The 27,090-nt window shown below is 36.4% G+C and overlaps 1 protein-coding gene and 1 long non-coding RNA gene across 5 annotated transcripts in view; one reads left to right on the forward strand and one right to left on the reverse strand.

Moving 5' to 3' along the window:
- LOC105222656 (uncharacterized) overlaps positions 1-27,090 on the forward strand; it is an 83,014-nt gene that overhangs the window by 32,651 nt on the left and 23,273 nt on the right. The window lies entirely within an intron of this gene.
- LOC125780253 (uncharacterized) lies at positions 701-8,469 on the reverse strand. Its single transcript, XM_049462186.1, has 2 exons — positions 6,972-8,469; positions 701-6,908 (listed from the first exon to the last, which is right to left on the reverse strand). Exons 1-2 carry the CDS (start codon positions 7,409-7,411, stop codon positions 950-952), a joined length of 6,399 nt encoding a protein of 2,132 aa, XP_049318143.1. The 5' UTR covers positions 7,412-8,469; the 3' UTR covers positions 701-949.

Genomic DNA, 27,090 nt, shown 5'->3' on the forward strand with positions numbered 1-27,090 from the left:
CTTACGGTTAGACAAATGTTTTAGCATTTTGTTATCAGTTGTCATTCGGTAAACTTCTATCAATACGAGCAAGTCATTCATAAGTGTTGGACATTGAAATTTATATTATAGTTAAAAATGGATTACGAAATAATTTCTGGCAAGAGGATTAATTCAAAATTGCTTTATGTAATATCAGAAAAGCAATAGTATAAATTTAAAACATTAATAAGAAATAAGAAGTATTATGTATGCATAAATAAACAAGTAAGGAAGGGCTAAGTTCGGGTGTCACCGAACATTTTATACTCTCGCATGATAAAGTGATAATTGAGATTTCATTATCCGTCATTTACATATTTTTTTATTTTGCTGTAAAATTAATTAGATTATATCAATTTGTGTACTTTGAGTATTGAATTGTATTTTCATTTATTTTAACTGTATTGAGGACTATGTAAAAAAACAATCGTTTTTCGAAGTTAATGCACATTTTATTTCTTACATGAATAAGATTATACAAGTTTGACTTAGAAGTAATAAGTATTATATATTTTAATAATTAAATGTTATATTTTTAAATTCTAAAGATATGTTTTTACAAATAGCAAAATGTATCCTACGTACATTTCATTTATTATTAAAATATTTACTTCTACTTTATATTTATACAAATTCTTATATATTAACAAATAATATATTTTATTTAAAACAATATTTTTTTTTTCAAAAAACTGCATTTCTCTTAATATATAATAATGTATATTTTATTATATAATATTACAATTTTGAAAGATTTATTAAATTATTTTAATTCTACCTTATATTTATACAAATTCTTAAATATTAACAAATTACACAAATGATTTAAAATTTCTTAGTTTAAATATTTATTTATTAATTCATAATGTCATATTTTTAACCTATTCTAATGCCCTTATGTGTGAAAAAGATACTATTGTACATAGCCTTAGTCCGAAATAGAGACACAAATACCATCATGATAGCTATGCACTGTCTCATAAGTGATAGCATCAACATGAGAATGATCCATGTTTGAAAATGCCCAGTCAATTTGCGTCCCCACAGGTGTAGTTGAATATTCTACACTAAGCAGGGAACTAAAGTTTTTATCTTGAAGAAGATTTTTTATTGTAGACCCTGTAGACTTCAAACAAATGTTAAAATCTCCAACAATTAAGACATTTTGATTGCACAACTCTGTAGTAAGAATTTCTTGAAGTTCTGCAATTAAAAGCCTGAGGGGAAAAGCTGAGTTTCTGTAAAGAACCAGAATATTGTTGTTGAAACATTTAAACAAAACTGCTTCTAAAACTTTGCGGCCTGAATAAATTTTCTTTATAATCTTCGGTTCTATAGAGCTGGCAACACTATGTTTTGCATAAATTATAAGGCCCCGCTTATTTCGGTTGCTTGTCTCAGTGCTATCTATCCTCAGCTCGTTTATAAGAGTAAATCCTGGTATCTCAAAATGTTCATCAGGAATGCTCCAGGTTTCTACGAAGCATAAAATATCTGAAGATAGCAGCAGACAGTCGCCTTTTATATCGTTAATGTGAGCGTGGAGACTCTGAACATTATGAAATAAAATCTGAAGTGCTGATGATCGAGAAATCATAAAATTGAAACTTGTAATCAGGGCTTTAGATGTGCTCAATTCCATCATTTCCCTAAATACTGGATCCGATTCGGAAAATTTATTAGGAGGAATAAAATTTCCGACAATAAAAAGACCTACTGCCGTAGTAGCTCGACTGCAAGCGACATATATCGAAGCTCTAGGCATTCTGGGTCGAGTATGAACGACAACTTTATTATATGTAGCACCCTGACTTTTGTGAATAGTTATTCCCTCAGCTGGAACAACTGGAAACTGATTTCTTTCAATTGTAATTTGCTCATTTCTTTTATATTGAAAAGATCTAACAACTTTTTCAATTGGGGTCCAAGAACTTTCTAGAGGATGAGGCTTTTTGGATCGTGCTATCAAACCAACAGAAGGTTCAAAGAATTTAATCCAAAGAATTACTGGATAATCAATTTGCATTAGTTCTCCAGTTGCCCCATTAACTAAACCATCACATGTGTTTATATTCACTGTAATCATGTATTTTGCAGTGGTTTTTAGTGTCAACTCATAAGGAAGTCCCTGTGTTTCAGAAGTTTTGAAAAGTTGAACTCTTTCCAAAATATTCTCTTGTTGATCACCTATACCCATTCCTCTTACAGAGTCTTTGGCAGTTGAAGAAATAGCTTCAGTTGTAATTCGACTGAGCTTAAGGGCATTGAAATTATTTGTCTCTTCGTTTGACCAAAATAAATGGATCGCATCATCGGGGACTTCTTCAGAATTAACTACCCGAGTTTGAATTAATGATATATCATCATTTGTCATAGTGCCAGATGCCATATGGTTTAACGCAATAGCAAAAGCTTGATCGTCCCTTTGTCTCATTATTTCTGTTAATTCAAAATATTTGAACAAGTCCCACAAAGGAGAACCAACTAAAGTGCTGTAAGCATCATTAGGGTTAGAAGAAAATATCCACCTATCTCCAACAGGTGAGAGTTGCTTCAAATCTCCAAACACTATAATCGGTATGCCACCGAATGGGTTGTTTGTTTTAAAAATTTGTTTAAGCCTAGCATCAACATAGCTAAACATTCGAGCGCCCACCATTGATATTTCATCAATTATGATTAGTTTTAAGTCAGCAAGTTTGGAATACAAAGAGTTAACTATGTCACTGCTTAGGGGCCTCAACTCTCTATTCAGCTGATTTACAGGAAGAGAAAATATTGAGTGAAGTGTCAGTCCACCTATCCCGAATGCTGCTTTACCCGTAGGTGCACAAAGGAGAACTTTTAAAGAACTTGGGTTGGATCCAGGTGTAGAATTGAAGCGATGGTTAAGAGCTTGATATATTGCAGATATCAAACGACTTTTTCCAACACCTGCTCCGCCCCCAATGAATTCATAAAATGGTCGATTTGTTTTAATCTGATGCATCAAATGAGTCAAGTATGTTCTTTGCTTAATATTTAAACCTTGAACTAGAGAAAATAGTTCCTCAACCGAAATTAAAGGGGGTAGTTTAATAAGCCTAATATTGCAATCAGATTCAGTACCATTATCTGTTGTATGTTCGCCATGCAAATCCAGCAAATTAATATTAGGGCTTATTTCTGGAAGTGCTAACACCCGAAACTCATTTTCCACAACAGGTAGTTCATTTTGCACAGCTTCTTCTAGGTCTGTCTCATTATAAAGACTTTCTAAGACATTTTCCAGTTCTCTTTGATCAAAAACATCATATTTTTTTCGATTTCCCTCAATTAAAATACGGTGAGTTATACAAGTTAGCTCATTATCATTTTCAATAAGATCTTGCTGTTCATTCCGCCATGGATAGAAAAGCATTACCATTTCGCGGAAATACTCATCTTTGGTCACATCAGGACTAAACCTTCTGTACCGAATAATAATTGGTTTGGTACGTTTTTTAACAAAACCGCTACCGTCTCTTAGTGCAATGGGTACCCCAATATCTGGTACGTTATTATCTTCCCTCTCTTCTTCTTCATGATCACTGTCTTGCACTATTCTATTGGATTTCACAAATTTAAACATAGATGCAAAATCTGCTAAGCAAACAGTTTCTAACTGATCGGGCCGCTGCACATAACGGTCTAAAATACCAGCTACAAATATTTCAGTAGAGTCTGAAGGAAGGTTCTGAAGTTCCGCCCTAGGTTTTACCATTCGAACACGTTCCTCCGGTCGTGAGGTATTTATAAATATTTCTCCATTACTAGCTTCCGAAAGATGAAGCCCAATGCAGCAATAAACAGCTTCTTGTGCAGATATTTCCGTGCCTGATATAAATTTATGACCTATATGTTGAAGTTTTTGCTTTATTGTATAATTTCCGGCATTTACTTCTGATATAGCTTCATTTAAGAGCCTAGAAATTCCTCTGTTCGATTTGTTAATATAATTAATTATATAGGAACAGCAAGCATATGCATCCAGTATATATTGGATATCTATATTAGCCCTATGGAGTTCCAAAATAAGAGGGTTATAAGCATTTATAAATCGATCTTTAATTTTTCTTTTCAGAAAAATTTTAGGTTTCGATAAGCTTGATCTCAGAGCTAGCAAATAGTCATCAAAAGACATGTTTATTCTATTATCGCTCAAGAAATATTCAAAATTATCTAAATTCGATATATCTTCTGTAGTCAGAGTTGAATTTAAAACATTTTGAATTCTAGAAAAGTTTTCCTTATGCCTTTCCAAATCTTGGGTTGTGTCTGGAAAAGGAAGCAATATTTGTGTGCAAGGCATTGGTGGATATGGTATACCAAAACGACAAAATTGTTGTCCTCTTATTTCTCTAGTACACGACCGACTGTGATTATGCTTTTGATAATCTAAATAATGTTCCAAGTGGCTTACTGAACCATCTGTTGAAACATAAGTGTCAATGAAATCAATGACTTCGGAGAATGTCTCAGGATTTTGAAGGTTGATCTTGGGAGCATTATTAAGCCAATACATGCCATGTATATGCGGAGAACCTCTCTGTTGAAACTCTACTCTCCAGTAATAGTTTTTTACAAAATGTGTTCCAAAAATGCCGGTATTATCTTTAAAAAGTTTAAGGATTTGCCGGTAACGGTAATCAAAATATCTAGCACAAGTAACCGCATCTGAGCGGATTAAGCGATATCTATCTTGGGTTGATAAAATGTTGGCTTCTTCTTGTGAAATATCTTTTGAATCAACAGTTTTCGACAGAATAACCAACAGCTCAACCCACTGAGATTCAGCAGACGATAGAGTTATGAAAAAGGTTGGAAGCCCAAATTGGCGAATCATTGCAATTGCTTTTTTTTTCTCAGCTTCCCAGTGAGCAGGAGAGGATCTAACACCTTTCAAAACTTTGTAACCGTCATCATGTTGAATCAAGTTTTGAACAAAGTTTTCATTTAATACATTTTGCGCCGTAACACGGTTAGGACCAGAAAACTTTCGAAGGCAAATGGATGTACTATTCTTAATTTGCAGTAATTCTAATTTTTTATAGTCGTAGAACAACTTTGGAATGGTACACGCTCTGCGGTCAAAGCGGCGAATTTCGGAACGTACTATCTTACTATATGTTTCAGAGCATGTACGTTTCTGCCCAACGTATATTGTTCCAAATGACAATTCTTCCGAATTATTATCTTGAACCATGTCAATTGGCCTTTGACCTTCCCCTGGCGCTATAACTAAACGGTTATATTCCATGTTTTCTACAGGAATATTGTCTAAAAGAGTCTCTTGACCACCTGGGTTTAGTTCTGCAGGTACAGGTGCTATGGGAATGTCTGAGTGATTATTATGGGAAGTCTGTTCCTCATAAAGAGATTGAACCAATCTATCATCTTCAGCAGATGCAACAAAGGGAACTTCTTCTTGGTTATTAAAGCCTGAAATCCAATTCTCATTTATGTGTATATTATGCTCACGATACAGAGGAGTATTCACTAAGAATCGCAAAGCTTCCATAACCTTCGCAGGCCGTATGGTATCAGTCATATAATCATGATTGTATTCCATACGTCTTCTTAAGTGAATTTGTATCACATGAGTTTGATCAAAAGTCCTCGGTAGAGATGTCACAACATTATTAACAGAAATAGGTATATTGACAACGGCACCTTTAATCGAACTTTGGCCTTGATATCCCAAAGGACGAATGGTCATAAAAGGCAATCGAGGCATTATTAGCCTTTCTTCAATAGGGGTTAAATTTTTTAAACAATCTGGTATATCCGGAAAGTCTAGACCATTTAACAAACATATTTTTGGTATGTTATTTTTGGTAATCCCATTTTTGCAAGTTAAGCAAAAGTTGTAGTTTCCATCTTCAGAAGGAAACTTTTGCTTTAAAAAGAAAGCAGATGAAGCATCTGGGTGAACTTGAGTTATAGTTCCGAAATTTAACTTGCGTACTTGATGTGGAAACCATAATCCCCCACAGCAAATACATATTTCGGTGGGACCTTTCTTTATATTTTCAAAATAAATGCTTCGAAAATCTCTTGAAATGCCACCATTTGCAAAAATATCAGAGACATTATTTTCTCTGTTTAATATATTTCGTTGGGACTGCCTTTCGTTTTGAATTTGCCTATATGCCAAGTTTTCTCTATGAATACGGACCTGATTTTGTTGTTGACGTCTCTGATTTAAAATTTGTTCCCTTGCACCCCTCCTGATAAGCTGTCGTCGTTGCGTTTCTCTATAACGTTCCTCTCTCCTTGTTTCAGGATTTCTTCTCGAACGTTCTCTTTGTGTTTGATCACGTATGCGCTCTAAATGTCTATAGTTAGGATTTCTTCTAAGTTCTCGGTGTACTATGGTATTATGAGACTGCTCATTTGACCGAATAATAGGGTTTTGGCGTCTAATTCTATGTTGCCTTGAATTTCTACTTTGCTCAGCAGACCGAAGATCTGGGTTCTCCCGCCGGGACCTATGTTCTCGGGTATTCCTACTTTGCTCTTCAGAGCGAAATTGAGGATTTTGTCGCCGGGTTCTATGCTGAATGGTATCTATGACTTGTTCAGCTGACCTTATTTCGGGATTTTCCCGCCGAGACCTATGCTGAACAGTATTTATACTTTGCTCAGCAGACCTAAGCTCTGGGTTTTCCCGCCGAGACCTATGCTGAACAGTATTTATACTTTGCTCAGCAGACCTAAGCTCTGGGTTTTCCCGCCGAGACCTATGTTCTCGGGTATTCCTACTTTGCTCTTCAGAGCGAAATTGAGGATTTTGTCGCCGGGTTCTATGCTGAATGGTATCTATGATTTGTTCAGCTGACCTTATTTCGGGATTTTCCCGCCGAGACCTATGCTGAACAGTATTTATACTTTGCTCAGCAGACCTAAGCTCTGGGTTTTCCCGCCGAGACCTATGCTGAACAGTATTTATACTTTGCTCAGCAGACCTAACGTCGGGGTTCTCCCGCCGTGACCTATGTTCTCGGGTATTCCTACTTTGCTCTTCAGAGCGAAATTGAGGATTTTGTCGCCGGGTTCTATGCTGATTGGTATCTATGATTTGTTCAGCTAACCTTATTCCGGGATCTTCCCGCCGAGACCTTTGCTGAACAGTATTTATACTTTGCTCAGCAGACCGAAACTCTTGATTTTGTCGCCTTGTCCTATGTTGAACTGTATTGATACTTTGTTCTGACAGGCGGACTTCTGGATCTAATCTGCGATTAGCATGGCTTTGAGTATTATGTGATTGCTCACTAACTCTATATAATGAGTTAGCCCGAAGAATCTGCATACGTCTTCTATTTTCAAGTCGACTTTGTACAACAGATCTTTTATTTAATCTAGGCATAATTTCTTAAAATTAAATCTTACTAAAGAAAATAAATAATTTAATCTTAATCTATTAAAATAAGTGTTTAAATACTTTCTGATTTTTCTTCCGAATGACTCCTGTGTTCTCTTTTTAGGGTAACTTGCTGGTCTTCCTTCAGTCTTCTTTTCAAGTGGATGTTGATATAGTTTCGTAGTATATTTTATTTTATTGATATCATTGATGATGCTAACACTACTATGGTAAATTTTCACTTAATTAATTAAAATTTCAGCTAAAAATGTAGACTTCACTACTCAAGTTATATAGTGTAACTGAAAGTATAAACATCTAGCATAATAATATATATATATTATACATATATAGTACATACAAATATATATATCTTAGAAATTAGTAATTTGCTTAATAGCCTTGAAAGTATTTACATGGAAAACTACTACGTAAATTGCATTTTTTAATGCTTTCTGAAACAAAGGAGTTCATCTTCCGTAAATGTTCGCTCGTGAAGGCTAAGCTAGGTAGAAAATTTGTGAAAACAATTTTTAAGTATACCATATATCAAGGTTGAAAGTTTGAGTTGTTGTGAATAGACATAGGTAGGTAAGCCATTTTTGTTTTAAAAATTATTCAATAACATTTGAGTAAGGGGATTTGTAGCCAAATACATTGAAAACAATTTTAAAGAATAAATACTAATTCCCATTAAATATATATGTATGCTAAATATTGTAAATTATTACGTCTATGTAAACATCTGTGTCTTAATACCTAAACCTTCCATAAGCTATCTATGGTGCTTTGTAAATCGCGATTTTTTCGCAAAAACAAAATTAAAACAATTAATAATAATTACAATTTGACTGAGGTTGAAGTTTAGCTCAGTTTAACATTTAAGCGTCGCATTTGGTCCATCTGAAAAGCAGGTTTTCTAATTGCGTGCCTTTGATACTAGACTACTATTAATTTACGTTAGTATTTCTTACTGATTTTCAAATATAGTTTACATGCGCCTAAAAAATTTAATGTATAATATATTCTTATAATATTTTAAAGATATCTTAGGAAATACGCAATATATTCGTCGTAAAGTAAAAAGAAAAGGCAGAAATCGTGTTATTACATATGTATATGGGGGCCAACACGTTGACTAAAGTATGAACATATTTCCATGCAAATTTATTAAGGTTATTCAAAATTTGACCAATATATTCGGCACAAAGTCCACTAGAATTGTGAAAATCAAATAAGAGGCAAGAAGAAATATTGGCTTGATTTTGCCCATTTTTGGCACAGGCGAACACTGTTGGAAGGAACACATCTCCTATGAATATGTTTAGAATATCTGAGATATTTACCGATATTTTCAATAAAATGGTCTGATCTCGGTGATTTTTATTCGAGCTATGCTACACTAGAAATACAGTATTTGTGCAAAGTTTTGGTCCGTTATCTTCACTGGTGTTGAACTCATATACTATAACGTGAACGAATCAGATGGACTTCAAAATTGTGGCATATGGGAAGTAGGCGTCGTTGTGAATATATTTCGCCCAATTTCGAACCATAGATGCTACGGAAATGGTTCGAACCGAATTTCGCTGAATTTGGTCGATTAGTTTCTGAGATATGGTTTTAGACCCTTAAGTGGCAGAGACACGCCCATTTTAAATTTGAATATAATCCCTCTGTGTCATCTTTGCCATGAAATTTAAGGTTTATTGCGTATTTCCTTACTAAATTAAAGCATTTTTAGTAGATTTCAACATAACATTTGTATGGCAGGTGGGCGTGGTTATAATCCGATTTCCTCCGTTTTAAGATAGCACCTTCAAGAAATTACTTCTGAAAGTTTCATTAATATAGCTTCAGTAGTTTACGAGATATTTGCAAACAACTTAGTAGGGACGGGACCATGCCCACTTTTCCAAAAAAAATACATCCAAATATGACCCTTCCTAGTGCGATCCTTTGCACCAAATTTTATTTTCATATCTTTATTTATGGCTTAGTTATAGCTCTTTATAAGTTTTTGGTTATCGCCATTTTGTGGGCGTGGCAGTGCTCCGATTTCGCCCATTTTCGAACTTGACCTTCTTATGGTGCCACCAAATACGTGTACCAAGTTTCATCAAGATATCACAATTTTTACTCAAGTTACAGCTTGCAGGGACGGATAGACAGACATCCGGATTTCAACTCTACTCGTCACCCTGATCACTTTGGTATATGTAACCATATATCTGACGATATATACCGTTATTAGCAACTAGATTGCAAGAGTATAAAAATGATGCCCTCTGAATTACATGAAAATATCTCAGAGATTTACCTATATTTTTGGTGAAAAATTAGGTTAGGCACTGAGTTCTTCGTGTTCGATATCAGGGACCTTGAAGTTGTGAAGTTATAGTCCGATCACGACAATTTTTCCACAAGGGATACCTCAGCTTAAATACCGTATTTGTATAAAGTTTTATTCCGCTATCATCATTGGTTCCTAATGTATATATTATACAGAGACGGCATCAGATCGAATTCAAAATAGCGTTATATTGGAAGATGGCGTGGTTGTGAACCGATTTCACCCATATTTCGTACATGTCATCAGGGTGCTAAGAAAATATTATATACCGAATTTCATTTAAATCGGTCGAGTAGTTCCTGAGATATGGTTTTTGGTCCATAAGTGGGCGACGCCACGCCCATTTTCAATTTAAAAAAAAAGACTGGGTGCAGCTTCCTTCTGCCATTTCTTCCGTAAAATTTAGTGTTTCTGACGTTTTTTGTTAGTCGGTTAACGCACTTTTAGTGATTTTCAACATAACCTTTGTATGGGAGGTTGGCGTGGTTATTATCCGATTTCTTCCATTTTTGAACTGTATATGGAAATGCCTGAAGGAATTGACTCTATAGAGTTTGGTTGACATAGCTATAGTAATTTCCGAGATATGTACAAAAAACTTAGTAGGGGGCGGGGCCACGCCCACTTTTCCAAAAAAAATACTTCCAAATATGCTCCTCCCTAATGCGATCCTTTGTGCCAAATTTCATTTTAATATCTTTATTTATGGCTTAGTTATGACACTTTATAGGTTTTCGGTTTCCGCCATCTTGTGGGCGTGGCAGTGGGCCGATTTTGCCCATCTTCGAACTTAACCTTCTTATGGAGCCAAGAAATACGTGTACCAAGTTTCATCATGATATCTCAATTTTTACTCAAGTTACAGCTTGCACGGACGGACGGACAGACGGACGGACGGACAGACAGACATCCGGATTTCAACTCTACTCGTCACCCTGATCACTTTGGTATATATAACCCTATATCTGACTCTTTTAGTTTTAGGACTTACAAACAACCGTTATGTGAACAAAACTATAATACTCTCTTTAGCAACTTTGTTGCGAGAGTATAAAAATGAAATGAAATAAAAATTAAAAAGTGAAGAAAATTGCGGGCAGATATTAACAAATAGCATTCAACGGGCCCGTTGTAACATAAAACAAAGGTCAATAACCTCAACTCTGCGGAATACATAAACGGGCGCGATATAATACAAATTAGCTAACTAAAGAAACTAAAAACTAAAGCGCGGTACCAAAGTGAAGTGACAATAGAGTATAGAAACAATACTAAAAAGTGCTGTGAAAAGAAAACAAAAATATATAAAATACTCAATAGCATATAACTAGAGTGCAGTCCAGAAGAAATAACATCGAAAATACGTACATACATACATGCATACGTATTTAAGTGACAAAAACCCCAAAACATACGAAAGAGCAGACAAGGATTACCAGCAACGTGGGAAGAGAATGTCGGCTACTATACGAAGCAACTTTTGTTGCTAATTCTCGGGCGATTCCCTTTTGCTGTCGCCCATTACCTTCACACGAGCAACTTGTGTTGCACAGCTCTGTTCGAGTTTTTTTCTCATTCTCTTTCACTTTACTTTAACCCATTGTCGTTTCTTTTTCCTTATAGGTATTTGGGGCACTTTATCACATATATTAATCAGTTCTGTCAATTAAGAAATACATTTTATTTATAATTCAAAATTAAAACAAAGATTATATAACAGACCTTCACATATACAATATCACCCTTTTCACTATCCTCCATACATTTCATAATATCTTTAATTAATTAGATTTTTTCGTCATAATCCATTTTCTAAAATATTTATATTGTATTATGTATATCTGTATACATATTTGCAAATTACTTACCAAAAGATGAAATTAAATTTTTTAAATATATTCAAAATATTAATTTCAAAAAATTTTCGCAAATGCAACTATGTACTACGAAAGAAAGAACACGAATGCCGAAAAACGTAGCAACGAACTGTTACGAATAAGAACACAAAGCGTGTTGCTGAACACTGGAAATTCGGCGCGATTCTCCTCTCCTCGTCGCCCCCTCGCCTATAAACCAAGAGTTGCCGCAACAAAAGTTGCTTCGTGTAATAGCCGACAATACAAACTCAACACGGAAAACATCAAAGAAGAAATAAAAACCAAAAAGAGAAAAACGACAAAGAGAGTACACATAAGTATTGCACCAAAACCCTTGGCGGAGAAATAAGTGTGTTCTTTCCAATTAAATTTTTAATAAAATTATTTATGCGCATATGTATGTTTAATATACGGTTTAAGCTGTAATACGACGTACAGCTACTTAGAAATAACCCAACTGTATGTAAACAGGTACCGAAATAAATGAAAAAATTACGGTTACTGCAGGCCCGTAGCCAGCTTTTCATTTCGGGGGGGGCTGAAGTAAAAACATATATAAACTTTAAATTTTCTGTTTATTAAAAAAAAACAATATAAATTCATATACATATTACTTAAATGATTTGGTAGTTGTAACTTAAATAAGTAATATTTTTCTTTTCTTCTTCTTTGCCATATCATTAATTACTTCATCTGGATCTATTTTAATATCCCAGTGCACTGCAATAATAGCGAGTGCACTCAGCCGCTCATTGCCCATCACACTGCGTGGTAAAGTTTTTATTCTTTTTAAGGTTGAAAAAGTTCTTTCAAAGGAAGCGGTCGTCACCGGAAAAGTTGCTAAAATTGTAAGCACGTAGTGAATATTTTTAAAATACGTTACATCGCAATGTTGCAGTAATTTCAACACTTCTATGTTGGTTGGATCTATTGTTGATAAGCTGGCACACCACAATTGATACTCTGATTTTAATGCTGTCATTGATATTTGCTCCTCGAAGTAAATAGTTAAATTTTTTAATTCTTCGGCATTATCAATTGCAGCAAAACCTGGGAGTAGAATTTGAAATGACGAGAGTATATCCTCATTCACTAATAAACGTTCTGTCATGTTTTGAATCAGAGCATCAACGCATGAAATAAATATTGTAACTCTGAAGTGGCGTTCAGGGGTTGTGCAAGGTGGATTAGCACGAGTAGTTTGACGCGAAGTGTCAAAAAGATCTTTAGACATTTGTGATGCTGTTTGGAAAATATCGCTGAAAAAACCATCCGCTGTTTCTCTTATCTGGTGCAGAGTTCTTATTAATTCTTTGGCTCGGTTCATTGCTGATACAAAATCCAAAGATTTTTCTTGGAGTTGCACAGACAGTGGCAGCGTTAAGCTGAACAATTGCTCACAGACGAATAGACTAAGCAAAAAATCGCTTTTCTCTACCGCTGCTAAGAAGGCTGATGCTTTAGACGAAATGGACCATGTCTTACTCGAAATTATTTCCAAACTTAGTACAATGAATTTGAAAAGCTCCACAAAGGTTATAATGCTTTCATGCCTTTCTATAAACCTTGTTTCAAAAAGGCGAACAAGTCGTCTTTTTTTGCTTTCTGGTGCGTGCTTCTGTATAACGTCCTGGAAAGTTGTGTTTGCATTTGAATGGTTTCTAAATAAATTTTCTATTTCATTGACAATACCAAGGCAGTTCCATATTGAAGGTAATGACATAGTATTAGAAAGCGCAAGGTTCCATCGGTGACTAGCGCAATGAACATATCGTGCTTTTGGATACAGTTGTCTTATCCTGGTTTGCACTTCACTTAAATGCCCTGACATGTTTGCTGCTCCGTCATATCCTTGTCCAACCAACTTCGCCATATCAAGATGGAGATCTGTACAACGCTTAACCCATTTTCGGCCGCACCTAGATCCACCGCATTGATTTCATTTCAACTTTTTATTTTGATTATAATAAAAAAACACTCGATGCTTAACATTTTTTGAGATTGTTACATTGAGCCGTTTAGCCACGGATTCAGAAAGTTGCAAAATCGCATAAAATTATTGATTTCACGCAGATCTCGTTCATTTTCGACTTGGTGATTTTTCAAATTTGCTGGTCGATAAATCGACCAATGGCTGCAAATGGGTTAAGTATGACTTTTGATAAGTTTTCAGTCACCGTCCAGTGTAGTTGCGTACGACTGTTATACTTATTTTGTGTTTCCAAGCACACTATAATCTTCCAAAACAAAAAAAAAGACGTGTGGCACTCGGGGACTGCCGCGGTAAAGCTATTGCATAGCATGCTGTATCAACTTAAGCAATTATAATCTTATTTTCATGAGTCATCCTGCATCCAGACACTACCGCCTTTGTGGTATGCAACATTTTTCGTCACCGCAATGTGTTTTTTACGCCACACAGCGTCACCTGTGTGTGACGTTTTAAGCGTCAGGTATACTTCCGTTACGAAATTTCTGCATTCGGTCCCCTCGCTCAGAAGCTGCGATAAAATCTATGCAATAGCTTAAAAAAAACGGAACAAAACGAAATCAAAGAACGTGTACATGGAGGATATCCATATCCAAACATTGAAGTGCTGAACACAATACGACGACAGACGACAAACGACAAACGACATCTGTCAAATATTAAAATACACACATTCTTATGGACACTGTTATTTTGACGACGACACGACTACAACGACAGTTGTCGTTCTCGCTAATTTCAATATTCTCCTATATTTGCCAACGACAGTAGGACGACAGTAGAGTTGACAGTAGAATGAAAGATAGAGAGATGAGGAAGAGTGGTGATGCCACTAATATGTAAAATGTAAAATTATTCACAGCTCTTACAAACTTGACGTTATTTTACAAATAAAAGCATAAAATAGCTCTATTATAGCTCTATTTTACCATTTGTAATAACAATTGATAATTTAAAACAAATAAATTTACCTATTTACTTATTTTTTGCATAAAAAATTTCACTTTGAACAAAATATTAAAATTTCATTGAAGTGCAAGGTATTAGTATGGCCACAACGAATTTGTGTACATGCAAAATGGAGAGCTGTGTTGTCTTGTTCATGTAGTAAGATGCACAACGCCATTTTCAGTTCACTGTCGTTCTGTCGTGTCGTGTCGTAAGCATTGTAAACAGCATATGAAAAATTAAAATTAACTAATATACATATGTACTCGTACATATTTCGTTGTATTGCATATACATACGTATTACATACATATGTACATACATATATAACAATTGTGCGAAAATAAAAGAGAAACGACATACAAACATAAAGCATAACTATATGAACATAAATACATACATATATAGTATAACATACGTATATTTTTGCGTTATTATTATTTTCATTCTTCTTGCGTTCTTATCTCAAAAGATACACGTACTAAGAAATAATAAACAAATTTATCGCAGATACGTTTAACTGATACACGTTAAAAAAAAGAAATAATAATAATCAAAGTGTATTCAACAAAGTGAACTAAGTATTTGACTTACGCTTATTTGACAATAAAATAGTAAACAATTCATGTATTTGTTTATATTAACCCGTGTTTTTTTTTTGATCTTGAACAATATGAAGCCACTTGCTTTACATACATACGATAATAGAAATAGAGACAACCAATTTATTTGTTTTCAACGTTATAATGAATTCATATTTATTTTACAAACAATTACATACGTGTAAAAAACCAAAACTATAGCACAGCATGTATAGCTTCCGATCAGTTGTTAAAATTTTCGCGCAAACAAGTTTGTCTTGAGACCTAATCAGTAGTAAAAACGTAAAATTTCTAGTTATCAAAATATGAGGGTTTATTACTTTTTTTCTTGAAGATTGGGAAGTAAGTTTAATGAGGGTACTGCATCGGGGCTTAGTCGTCTTCTTTTAAGGGGAGATTCTTTTATTTCCTCCGCCTTAAAATGTAGCCCACATATTCTCGATGAAAAACTGAGTTGTACGCCACATACTTTTTCCCATTCCTTCCGTTGCGATTTGTCAGTTGGAGCACAAAACATTGGTAAGTTGCTTCCATGAGTTGTTTTGCATAGGCAACAAGTATTCGGCATTTTATTCAGTTATTTAAAAAAATATTGTTTTTCGTTTTGAAATTTGCTTACTTTTGAATTTCCGAATTTGAATTTTTGAATAAATGTAAGGGTTAAGTCAATGACAACATTCATGTCAAATAAGCGTAAAGAAAAATTAAATTTCATATACTTAGTTCACTTTGTTGAATACACTTTGATAATAATTATATACAAATATTTTTGGATTTTGACAATTTATGCGGTGAATACGTGTTCGCAAATTTATATTATATCATTCAATTAATTAATAATAAAAGTTTCAATTCTATTTTTATTTTCATTTTTATTTACACACTAGCTGACCCGGCAAACTTCGTTCTGCCCAAAATAGATTTTTTTTTTCATTTCAAAAATTACACCGGTATTGGTTTTAATAGAATATGAACGATTTTTCCTAATTTCATTGTGTATACTTTAACAAAATTTTTACAAATCTTTCTTTTGTAAACATTGAACGGGCAGGTTTTCGATATGATCCAAACATTCAATATATCGCATCTGTTCAAATCGGTCAGATGTCAGTAGTTTGTCAATATTGCAATGCAGTCAAATTTAAAAATGAACCGCCAGGGTTATGTTGCGCCGGGGGAAAGACGATGCATTCCATGTATAATACCGAGGCATCTCCGAGTAAAGCAATGTTCTCGCGAACGGATCACTGGCGCAAGTTGCAAAGAAACTTGTTAAAGTGGTTGCTGGTGGTATTTCCGTTCGCTGTACTATGTTCTCTGCGTTGAAATAAACTCGCTGGCCATTCTCCAAATGAGCTGACAGATGCACAACAGTAGGATGGCGTTCATGAATTGCAAATGAAAATATTCTCCAGATTGCTTCATTGCAGTTCACATATCTGCCTATTTGAAATTTGCTAATTTCATCTCCTTTAACGCCAATAACCGCCATATCGCTTCCTTTGGTGACATATTTGCAAACATACTTAATTGATTGTATTGAACTGCAATACTCAACATTTATGTGTGTTTTAAATGTCTTAGACAAAATTGGCGAATATGGAACGATCCATGTGTTATCAACCACGAAATTCTTTCCTTTCAATTGAGTGATGAATGTTCTGCCATTGTCAGCGGGTGAGCGACGCCGATAGAGAAGGTATCCGTCGTTTCCAGTTTGAGTTTCCGAAATAAAAGCACGGGGACAGCGTTTTTTGCATTTACTGTCCGACATACAAACCGAAGATGGATCGTGTTCTCCGCATGGCCCATGAACCATATTGGCCATCACCACTTCGTGCAACTCTGGATCTATTTCGACATCAGGAATTTCGGCGGAAATGATGTCATCAATTTGGTCAGGTGTAATTTTCTCCACCATCCAAAGAAGAATGTGTGCGTGGGGCAAACCTCTCTTCTGCCACTCCAATGAGTACATTCAGCATCGAACAGTGCCATATACACGTTGTTTCGTAATAAAGTCCATCAAACATCTGACTTTTTGTTTAAACACGCGTGCTGTAACATCGTGGCGATCGCTTGGTGATTGACCGGGATGCAATAGATTCGTAATGTCTGGCCATTTTGGATTGCAAGTTAATGTAACAAACAAATCCGGCCGTCCATAATTGCGCACGTAAGTCATCGCATCCTGGGAGTAGGTAGGTAGGTAGGAGTGCAGCCCTATCGGGCTCAATTAGCACTGATGTGCCATTTTGATACACTATTCGTAGAACCTCCTGTATCTGCTGTTACGTTCCACCCTCTCTCTCAAACCATTTTGAGGTTTCGATGAAACTACTTATGTCCGATATGCTTTTGGTGGAAATCCATTCAAGGTTTGGTGCTTGGTGGATTCCGAGTGTTTTGTGTCGGATCTGTGCCAGAGCTAGGCATTCGCAGAGAAAGTGGAAGATTGTTTCCTTGTTCCCTGCGACTCCGCAGCTTCGGCAGATGTCGTTGTAGGGCATACCCATTTTGGACGCATGTTCCCCAAATGGCCAGTGCCCTGTTGTGGTAGCTGTTATTCTGTAAATACTTTTTCTTGACCTATTCAATAGGTCGTTGGTTCTTTTCCTGTCGTATGTTAGCCATAATTGTTTAGTTATGACGCATTTTGTACTGTTTTTCCACCTGTTGTTAGCAATTTGTTGAAATTGTTTATTGGTCTCTCCTTTGATCGATCCTAGCGGGCTCGGTATGAGCTCCGCCTCGGATTCATTGAGGAAAGCTCCTGCCTTTGCCAACTCATCTGCTTTTTCGTTACCGAAAATGTTCCTGTGGCCGGGAACCCAGATCAAGTTTAGCTGGAGCTTGTCTTTTATTGAGCTTAGTGCTCTCTTGCAGTTGTGAACTATACTGGAATTTGTCATGGGTGAAGACAATGCCAGGAGAGCCGCCTGGCTATCCGTAAATATAGTTGCTTCATGTATATTCCCGTGATTTTCTAATAGAACTTTGCAGGCTTTTTCTATGCCTAGTACTTCTACTTGGAAGATGCTAGCCGAGTTCGGTAGACGTATGGAGAGAGATATGCCCAGATCAGCGGAGAATACCCCCGTGCCCACTCCGCAGTCCATTTTGGACCCGTCGGTATAGACTGAGGTGGTACCCTCCTCTGCAATTGAGCCTCTTCTCCATTCTCGTCTAGATGGTATCCTCACCTGGAAGTGTCTATTGAAATCCAGCTTTGGGAGAATGTAGTCTGATTTATTAATAGTGAGCTTGTTTAGAATTACACTATGTCCGTAGTTCTGCTGATTCCAACCTCCCAATTCTTTTATTCTTATCGCCGCAATAGCTGCTGTTTTTTGAATAAAAATGTCCATTGGTAGTTGATGCAGGATCACATTGAGCGCATCAGTCGGACATGACCTGATTGCGCCCGTAACACCCGCACATGCTGCTCTTTGTATTCCATTTAATTTTCTAATGTTGTACTGTTTGTTTAGCGCTGGCCACCATACCAGAGCTCCATATGTGAGTATGGGTCTTATGACCGCTGTGTACATCCACATGATTATACTTGGTTTGAGGCCCCAATTCTTGTTGACGATTTTCTTACAAGTATAGTAGGCCATGTATGCTTTGTTTATTCTTTTTTCTATATTTATTTTCCAGGATAGTTTGGCGTCAATCTCCACCCCCAAATACTTAGCTGTTGGGGATAGAGTGAGTGTTGTGCCGTTAAGTACCGGAAGTTGAAACTGAGGTATTTTGGTTCTGCTAGTGAATAGCATCAGTTCTGTTTTGTTCGGGTTAACTCCTAGACTATTGATTTTAGCCCATAAGTTTAACCTACGAAGTGCTCTTTCCATAATCTCGCTGACTGTTGAAGGAAACATTCCTGATACCAACAACACTATATCGTCTGCATATGCTACTGCTTTCACTCCTCCACCGTTTAATTGGAGGAGTATTTCGTTCAGCGCTACAACCCATAGAAGTGGAGAGAGGACCCCTCCTTGAGGCATCCCTCTACTCACATAACTTGTTTGTGTTGCAGCGCCGTTTGAAGCTATAATCTTCCTATTCTCAAGTATCGATAGTATCCATCTGCACACAGTGTCATCTATGCCCCCATGCGCCAGAGAATTAATTATCGTATTTACTTCTATGTTATTAAAGGCGCCCTCTATGTCTAGAAAAGCAGCCATGGTGTATTGTTTGTGGTGTAGTGATTTTTCAATCACACTTATCACCTCGTGAAGGGCGGTTTCGGTCGATCGGCCCTTTATGTACGCATGTTGGGACTTCGATAACTTCTCCGCCATTATTGTTCTTACGTGTATATCTATTAGCCTCTCTAGTACCTTCAGCATAAATGAGGTAAGGCTTATAGGTCTAAAGTCCTTGGCATTCTCGTGTGTTCTTCTGCCTGGTTTCGGAAGGAACACAACTTTACTCCTTTTCCAACTTCTTGGGATGTAAGATAGTTGAATGCTTGCTCTGTATATATTTTCAAGCCTTAGAACCATTGGTTCTACCAGTTTCTGCAGCATTATGGGCATAATCCCGTCAGGACCTGCCGCTTTAAATGGTGCAAAACTATTTATGGCATATTTGATTTTCCTTTTGTCTACTATTTGGCTTCGATAGTCAGCTGCGTTCACCGGTGGTTCCGGTTGAACCCTCGTTGAAGGTGTTTGCTGACTCCCGGGGAAGTGTGCTGTCTCCTTTAGCCGCCAGTGCACTTTGGTTGGTGCTCATAGCAGCCTTGGTGGTTGGTAAATTTGATATTTTGTCTGCTGTATCTACCGGTGTACTTTGGTTGGTACGTCCGGTAGTACTCTTACTTGTCTCCTGGCTGGAGGCAAGCAGTTCGTCCTCTTCGGATTCCGTTATAGGATTCCTGTAACTCATGTCCGTGGTCGTCGCCGTTGTCGTCGTCATGGTTGTTGTTGTTGTTGTTATTGTTGTTGTTTTATTGTTGTTTACGTTCATGTTTTGGTCCCACGAGTAAGCCGGAAAGGGTTGGTCACTCGTCCGCAGAGCCGGTATACGGAGAGAAGGCGATTTATACCTCCGACCTCGCCCGGGCATCGGAGGGGACCGTTCGCGATCAGCTATTTATTACCCCCCGCTGACCATTCAGCCCTTGGCACGGGTACCTCGACACCTTGGCTTAGGGTGGTGTTGGTTCGGGTATCCTCACAATTCCACAATAGGAGATGGGCGTAAAACCTAGGGTTTATTCATCCATATCACTATTGTGGGAAATTATTAAGTGTCCCTCTTAGTTCGTAAGGTTAGAGTGCGTTTCCTTTGGGATGCACACTTTACTCTTACTTAAGCCCCTTCGCCACGGCAAGGCGACCAACGTCAAAGAGGGAGTACTCATGCATGTGTCTAGGACTGCCAATTTATGTCGATGGCAAAATATAGAGTCGACCAATATCTGTAATATCCGCATCACCATTCATTGCATCTCTTAAGTGAATATACTCTTCAGATCGCAACTTCGACTGATTGTATTGCATGTAATTAAGTCGTTCTGTCTCAACTTTAACATACATGTCAACTGCATACTGTTGAAATAACCGTCCATATCTCAGTAAATGGTTGTCATAGTTTTGGCGAATCATCATTCGATATGCGTAAAACTTCATTGAACTGACTTTTTTATTTGTCTCGACACCTAAAAGCTTAAATTACCTATATGAAGTAGCAAACAAAATTTTTTTTTTACTAACCATTCACCGGATTTATCATCTTATATCCTAAATGATATCCGTCTTCTCTACGGCAGAACATGAGCGGATATTGCATTGCGTCGTAAAACCGAACGTTTGATAACAATATCACGCGACTGCAAATTTTCTCCAACAACAACAACTGATATTTCGCTAACTGTAGGTGTATTATATTGTCTTTCATGTGACCCTGTTGGTCTTTTGTCCGCTTGTATGATTATACTATGATCATCTGTTGGCATACGTTCCAACGAAATCGTAAACAGTTTAATGAGGCCATTGTGTTCGTGTAACATTTGCTGCAATTGTTCGATTATTTCTCTTTTCATTGTATTGAAGATAGCACAACGCCGATTTACTTCATCATGTGAATCTCCCAGAAAGTAAATTTGGAGATATTTGTGTTCTTGATCTGGATGCGGCAACAGCGATCCAGCGAGATAACACATTTGGCCATGAACGTGTATAATTGGTGGAAAGCTCTGTAGTTTCTGTCGAATATTGTTTGGCAAAAATACCTTAAACGTTGGATTGTAGTTTTGTTCATTTACAATTTGCTTTAAGAAATGGCTCGAGTGAGGAGATTCACCGTAAAGCAGCTGGAACAATGGCTGTGGTGGTGGAAGCAATTCTGGCAACGGTTCATTTTTAAATTTGACTGCATTGCAATATTGACAAACTACTGACATCTGACCGATTTGAACAGATGCGCTATATTGAATGTTTGGATCATATCGAAAATCTGCCCGTTCAAAGTTCACAAAAGAAAGATGTTGCCGCTGTTATCGTCGAATAATCGCATGTTGTGATCTTACTTCATCACTTTGGCGAGCACGAACTTCCTTTCTTCTCGATCGTTGTTGCTGATTGTGAACTTCCCTTCTTCTCAATCGTTCTTGCTGATTGTATGTTTGGTTGACATCTTCTAACTGGTGCGTGCTACTCTCCAGCAGTCTATTTCGTGGTGATACCCTCTCAATAACACTTTCCCTTTGACGTGCTCTGCGGTTCATTTTCGTGCTCTCCTTGCAGCCTGGGAACTCCGAGAAGTGTTACCATACGTACTGATTCTTGACAACGTAACAAATATCTAATTGGAAATGATCATTCATTTGCATAAAGTTCATATAAGGTTTTACGGACCAATAACTTACCTTTGAAAACTCCAAAAATGAATGAATTAAACTAAGAAAGCAGATCAATTGAATGATAAATTCCAATGTACATAAATCGGTATTCGCCAACACGCTAAATCACTTTCACTAAATAACTCACTTTTTAAAACAAAATATATCAATATATCAGTAAAGCAAGGCGCATTTTTATTGCCCTCTAAATTTTGCGTGTTCGATTGCAAAGCAAAATTGACGTTTAATTTAATTTGTGTTTGTTTCATAAAACTGCCATTTCCATAAACCAAAAATAGCACGTAACACAACCAAAATTACCATATAACCGCTGCAGCAAGAACAACCAAAATGTCGTGCTAGGTGGAAAATGAGATAAATATATGGTGGATTAACAACCAAAATAATTAAAGATTGTAAGGGAGGTACCACGTCCCCTTTTTCGATAACGCCAAGCTTTATGGGTGAGAATGGTGTTGTTTCCTATAGCTCTATACCAATTTTCATGTTCCTACCTTAAACACTTTTGAAGATATTCACCTTAAAAAGTTCAGTTTGTATGGGAGGTGCCACGCCTCCTTTTCCGATTATCCCTTCTTTTATGTGTAAGAAGGCTTTTGATACCATATAGGTCTATACCAATTTTCAGGTCCCTACCTTGAACCCTTCTTCCCTTCACAGATATTCTGCTTAAAAAATTTAGTTTGTATGGGAGGTACCATACCACGCCCCCTTATTCGATAGCCACTGATTTTATAGGTGAGAGTGGTGTTGTTATCCTGTAGCTCTGTACTAATTTTCATGTTCCTACCTTAAACACTTTTGAAGATATTCGACTTGAAAAATTCAATTTGTATGGGAGGTGCCACGCCCCCTTAATATTTTATTCTGATTTTAAGACATGACCTGCGCGTGGTAATAACAAACAAATCCCCCAAAGGAAGTATTTCATTTGGTTCAGCCGTTTTCGAGTTTTAGCGTTACAACTATACACCATTTCATTTTTATATATATAGATTTGCTCATATTACCAATTTTTTAATTGTATTTCAAAGCTTACAATTTAACTCTATAAATGCAATCGGAGAAATCAAAAGAGGTTAAACCAAGAACACCTCAATTATTAGAAATTCCGAAAATGGCTGATGAAGATAAATCACAAAGCACACCTGCAGAAGCTACACGCTCAAAGCAGGGTGCCAATCAAAAAAGAACCAAAGATAATTCAGTGTCAAGGTTCATAACTGAAACAGACAGTTTTGTTAGATACTGCACAAGATTTACTGCTTCCCCTATTAATGACAACAGAATCGGTTCTAAATTTAAAAATTCAAAGCATAGATAGCATATGGGCACGCCTTCTGGCAGCAGTACTAGATACTGACGATGCTGAACGCCCAGAAAACATAAAAGCTTCGGCGTCAGTTAAATATGAAAACTGCCTCGAACAATACGAAATTACGAAGGCAATGATATTGAACCAAATAAATTTATTAAGGCCATGTAGAGTCACTACTCCTCCTCCGAGAGTAGTTACGACTCAAAGAGAAGAAATAGATACAGGTATATTCTTGAAAGTGCCAGCTTGTGATACTGAGGTTTTTCACGGAGGTTATGAGCAGTGGGCGTGCTTCCGAGACATGTTCACTGCCGTATACATTAAACATCCCAAACTTTCACGAGCTAGTTAATTTTTACATTAAGTAAAAATGAGTCAAAAGAATATATTTTGAGCTGCACCGAAATGTGTACTCTTTATTTATACTCTTAAGACTAACTTATTACATGGTTCTTACTTCTATTTATACTAACTAGTATGTTTACTTATGACTAGTTGATAGTGTGTTTAGATACAGATTATATTATTTGTTTAGGTTTGTTTACATATATATTGTTTGCTTAGATACATTTGTTTTGTTTTAAGATAAGGTTGTTGTTTAGGATTGTTTGTTGTAGTGATACCAAATTTCAATTGTTCCAACTCAAGGTTGTTTGCATTCTGTTTACTGAAACAAAAGGTTGTTTTGATTTTTGTTACTATATATAACTTAACTAGCTCAAATGCTGTACCATCTCAGATACAAAACGAAAGGGGAAGCTGGCAGTATCGTCAAGCATTTCGCTTTAAATGACGAAAACTTTAATCTGGCTTGGGAAGCACTGGTCGAAAGATACGAAAATGAAAGAGTATTGGTAGACAACCAAATAACAATTTTAATGAATTTACCAAAAATTCAACAAGAAACCAGCCAAGAGTTTCAAAAACTATACTCGTGACTAATTGTTTATCTGTGTTAGAAACAAAAAAGATTTCCACAAAATCGTGGGACCATATCCTAGTAAATATTTGTGCAGCAACACTGCCTGATGCTGGTTTGCTACGATGGAGCAATCACTAGTGGCAAGAAAGAAATCGCCAAAATGTCATCAAATGAAAGACTTCTTAACAACTCAGTACGAAATAGCTGAGCGAGTTGACAAAAAAATAGTCAAGCCAAAAAATAATCAAAATGAGTCGAATAGAAACTTTTTTAAAACCCAAGCCAGCAATAATACACAATATAATAGGCACGCTAGTAGAAGCCAAACATTTGTGACAAATCGAACAAATCATTGGCAATCATTATGTGAAATATTTAAAGGAGGTCACAATATAAGATCTTGCGAGAAGTTTAAAAAAATGTATGTTTCAGATTGGAACAATCTTGTCCGACAACATAAACTTTGCATCAACTGTCTGTCGAATGCTCATACGACAAAAGACTGTGAAAGCAAATTTAATTGTGTGTACTGTCAAGGAAGACATCACTCATTGCTTCATATTACAAATTTTCAAAATATGAAGCAAAACCAATTTCATAAAACCACCGGGTTAGTCACTACAACCAAAAGTGGTAATCCCGAAATCTCAAATCCCGAAATAAGGGCAGAACAACCATGTTGCTCTAAAGCAGTAAGAATTCAAGCTCTTCATTCAGAAAATGAAAGCAAAATTCTTTTACCCACTGCGGTCATCGCCATTGAACATAGAGGAGATTTATTCAAATTAAGAGCATTAATAGATCAAGGTTCTCAAAGATCCTTCATATCATTTTAAGCTCAAAATTGGCTAAAATTGCCTGTCAAAAATTCAGATTTCCAAATTTCAGGAATGGGTGGAAGAATTATACAAAATTCAAACAAAATCTGCCCAATCTTACAAATTTGAAGCTGTGAAGTAAATAAAAAGCAATGGGAAAAATGCTCATATCTCAAATTAGCAGATCCCAACTGCCATAACCCATTACAAATCGATTTATTATTAGGTAGTGTCTAAATACCTCAAATAATTCTTGAAGGTACAGAAAAAATATCCAATAAATTGTTAGCCCAAAATACAAGTCACAGAAAAAATTAATTCTTTTACCACTGAAGTTGAAAATATTTCAAACGAATATTTAAATGATGAACTCAAAAAATTCTGTGAAGTAGAAGAATTACTCAGACTACTCAACTTTCAGAAGAAGACCAGGCATGCGAAGCCTATTATAAGTCCACAACAACAAAAAACGAAAATGGTCGTTATGTTGTGCGACTCCCTTTCAAACCCACCTTCCCAGATTCTATAGCTCTAGGTCACTCTAGAATATCAGCAGTCAGCAATTTCTAAGCTTGGAAAAAAGTCTGATAAAGAAAAGTGAGCTCAAATCAGCATATGATAATGTGATGGACGAGTGTCTAGACCTCAATCACATGGAAGAAGCTGTACCATATGAAAAAGTATCTAAAGGTAAATATTTATCTTTTTATCTGTCATATCACGGGGTAATACGACCTGATAAAATCACAACAAAAGTAGATACGAGTTGTTTTCAACGCCTCAAAGTGTACAAGCTCAGGTAAATCACTCAACGACGTACTATATACTGGCCCAACCTTACAACCTGATCTCATGCTGCTAATACTAAATTAACGCATGTTTAAATACGTTTTTAATGGAGATGTTGAGAAAATGTACAGACAAATTCTAGTACATGAAGACTACCAAGATTTCCAGCGTATAGTCTTCTGCAAAGCAAGTAATAGTCCAATCAGCGACTTCAAACTTAAAACTAATGACATCAATTGCGCACCCTACTTAGCGATCAGGACACTGCATGAAGTGGCAAAAACGTGTGAAACAAATTTGCCCTTAGCAACTTCTGTGTTACAAACACAAACCCACGTTGATGATATTCTATCAGGTAGTCACAGTGTGTCATTAGCGTGCGAATCACTATCTCAAGTGATCAAAGCACTAAATTCAGCGGGATTCCTCCTAAAGAGAATTACATCAAATCATCCCAAAATAATAAAAAACATAAAAAAAGAAAACTTATTTGATATAAATTTCTTTAAATTTGAAACGGCCAGTACAACAAAAACCCTAGGCATTCAATGGAACGCGATAACAGATCAATTCTCATATACTCGTACAATTGAGTCAATATCTGCAATGTCCAATGCAACAAAATGGGTACAATTTGCTAACAATTTGCTAACAATTTGCATACTATATCAGAAATTCGAATCCCTCGATGGATAAATTTCACCCCTAACATTAACACAGATTTACACGGTTTCTGTGATGCCTGTAAAAAGGCTTATTGCAACGCGCAACAGTTTACGCACGCACACAGTACGATAACAAAATATCTGCACACCTCTTGGTAGCCAAAGCCAAGGTCGCACCTTTAAAGACACTCAGTCTGCCACGGCTTGAACTGAATGGTGCTCTTCTGTTAGCAAAATTTATTTCAATAGTTCCAATCTATCTGAACCGATCATAAAACGTATCTTTGGTCAGACTCAGAAATAGTTTTAGCGTGGTTACAAAAACTACCCTATTGCTGGAAGACCTATGTATCTAACCGAATATCACAAATCTTGGACTTAGTTGGCCCAGAAAAACGGCAACATGTTGCAAGTGCAGATCCCAGCGGATTTTGGGACAAGAGGTTGCAAGCCACTGCACCTCTCCAGCACTACACTCTGGTGGAATTCTCCAACATGCCTAACAGAATCACAAGAATTCTGG

Source organism: Bactrocera dorsalis, chromosome 1 (genome assembly GCF_023373825.1).
Source record: "Bactrocera dorsalis isolate Fly_Bdor chromosome 1, ASM2337382v1, whole genome shotgun sequence".
Lineage (NCBI taxonomy): Eukaryota > Metazoa > Arthropoda > Insecta > Diptera > Tephritidae > Bactrocera > Bactrocera dorsalis.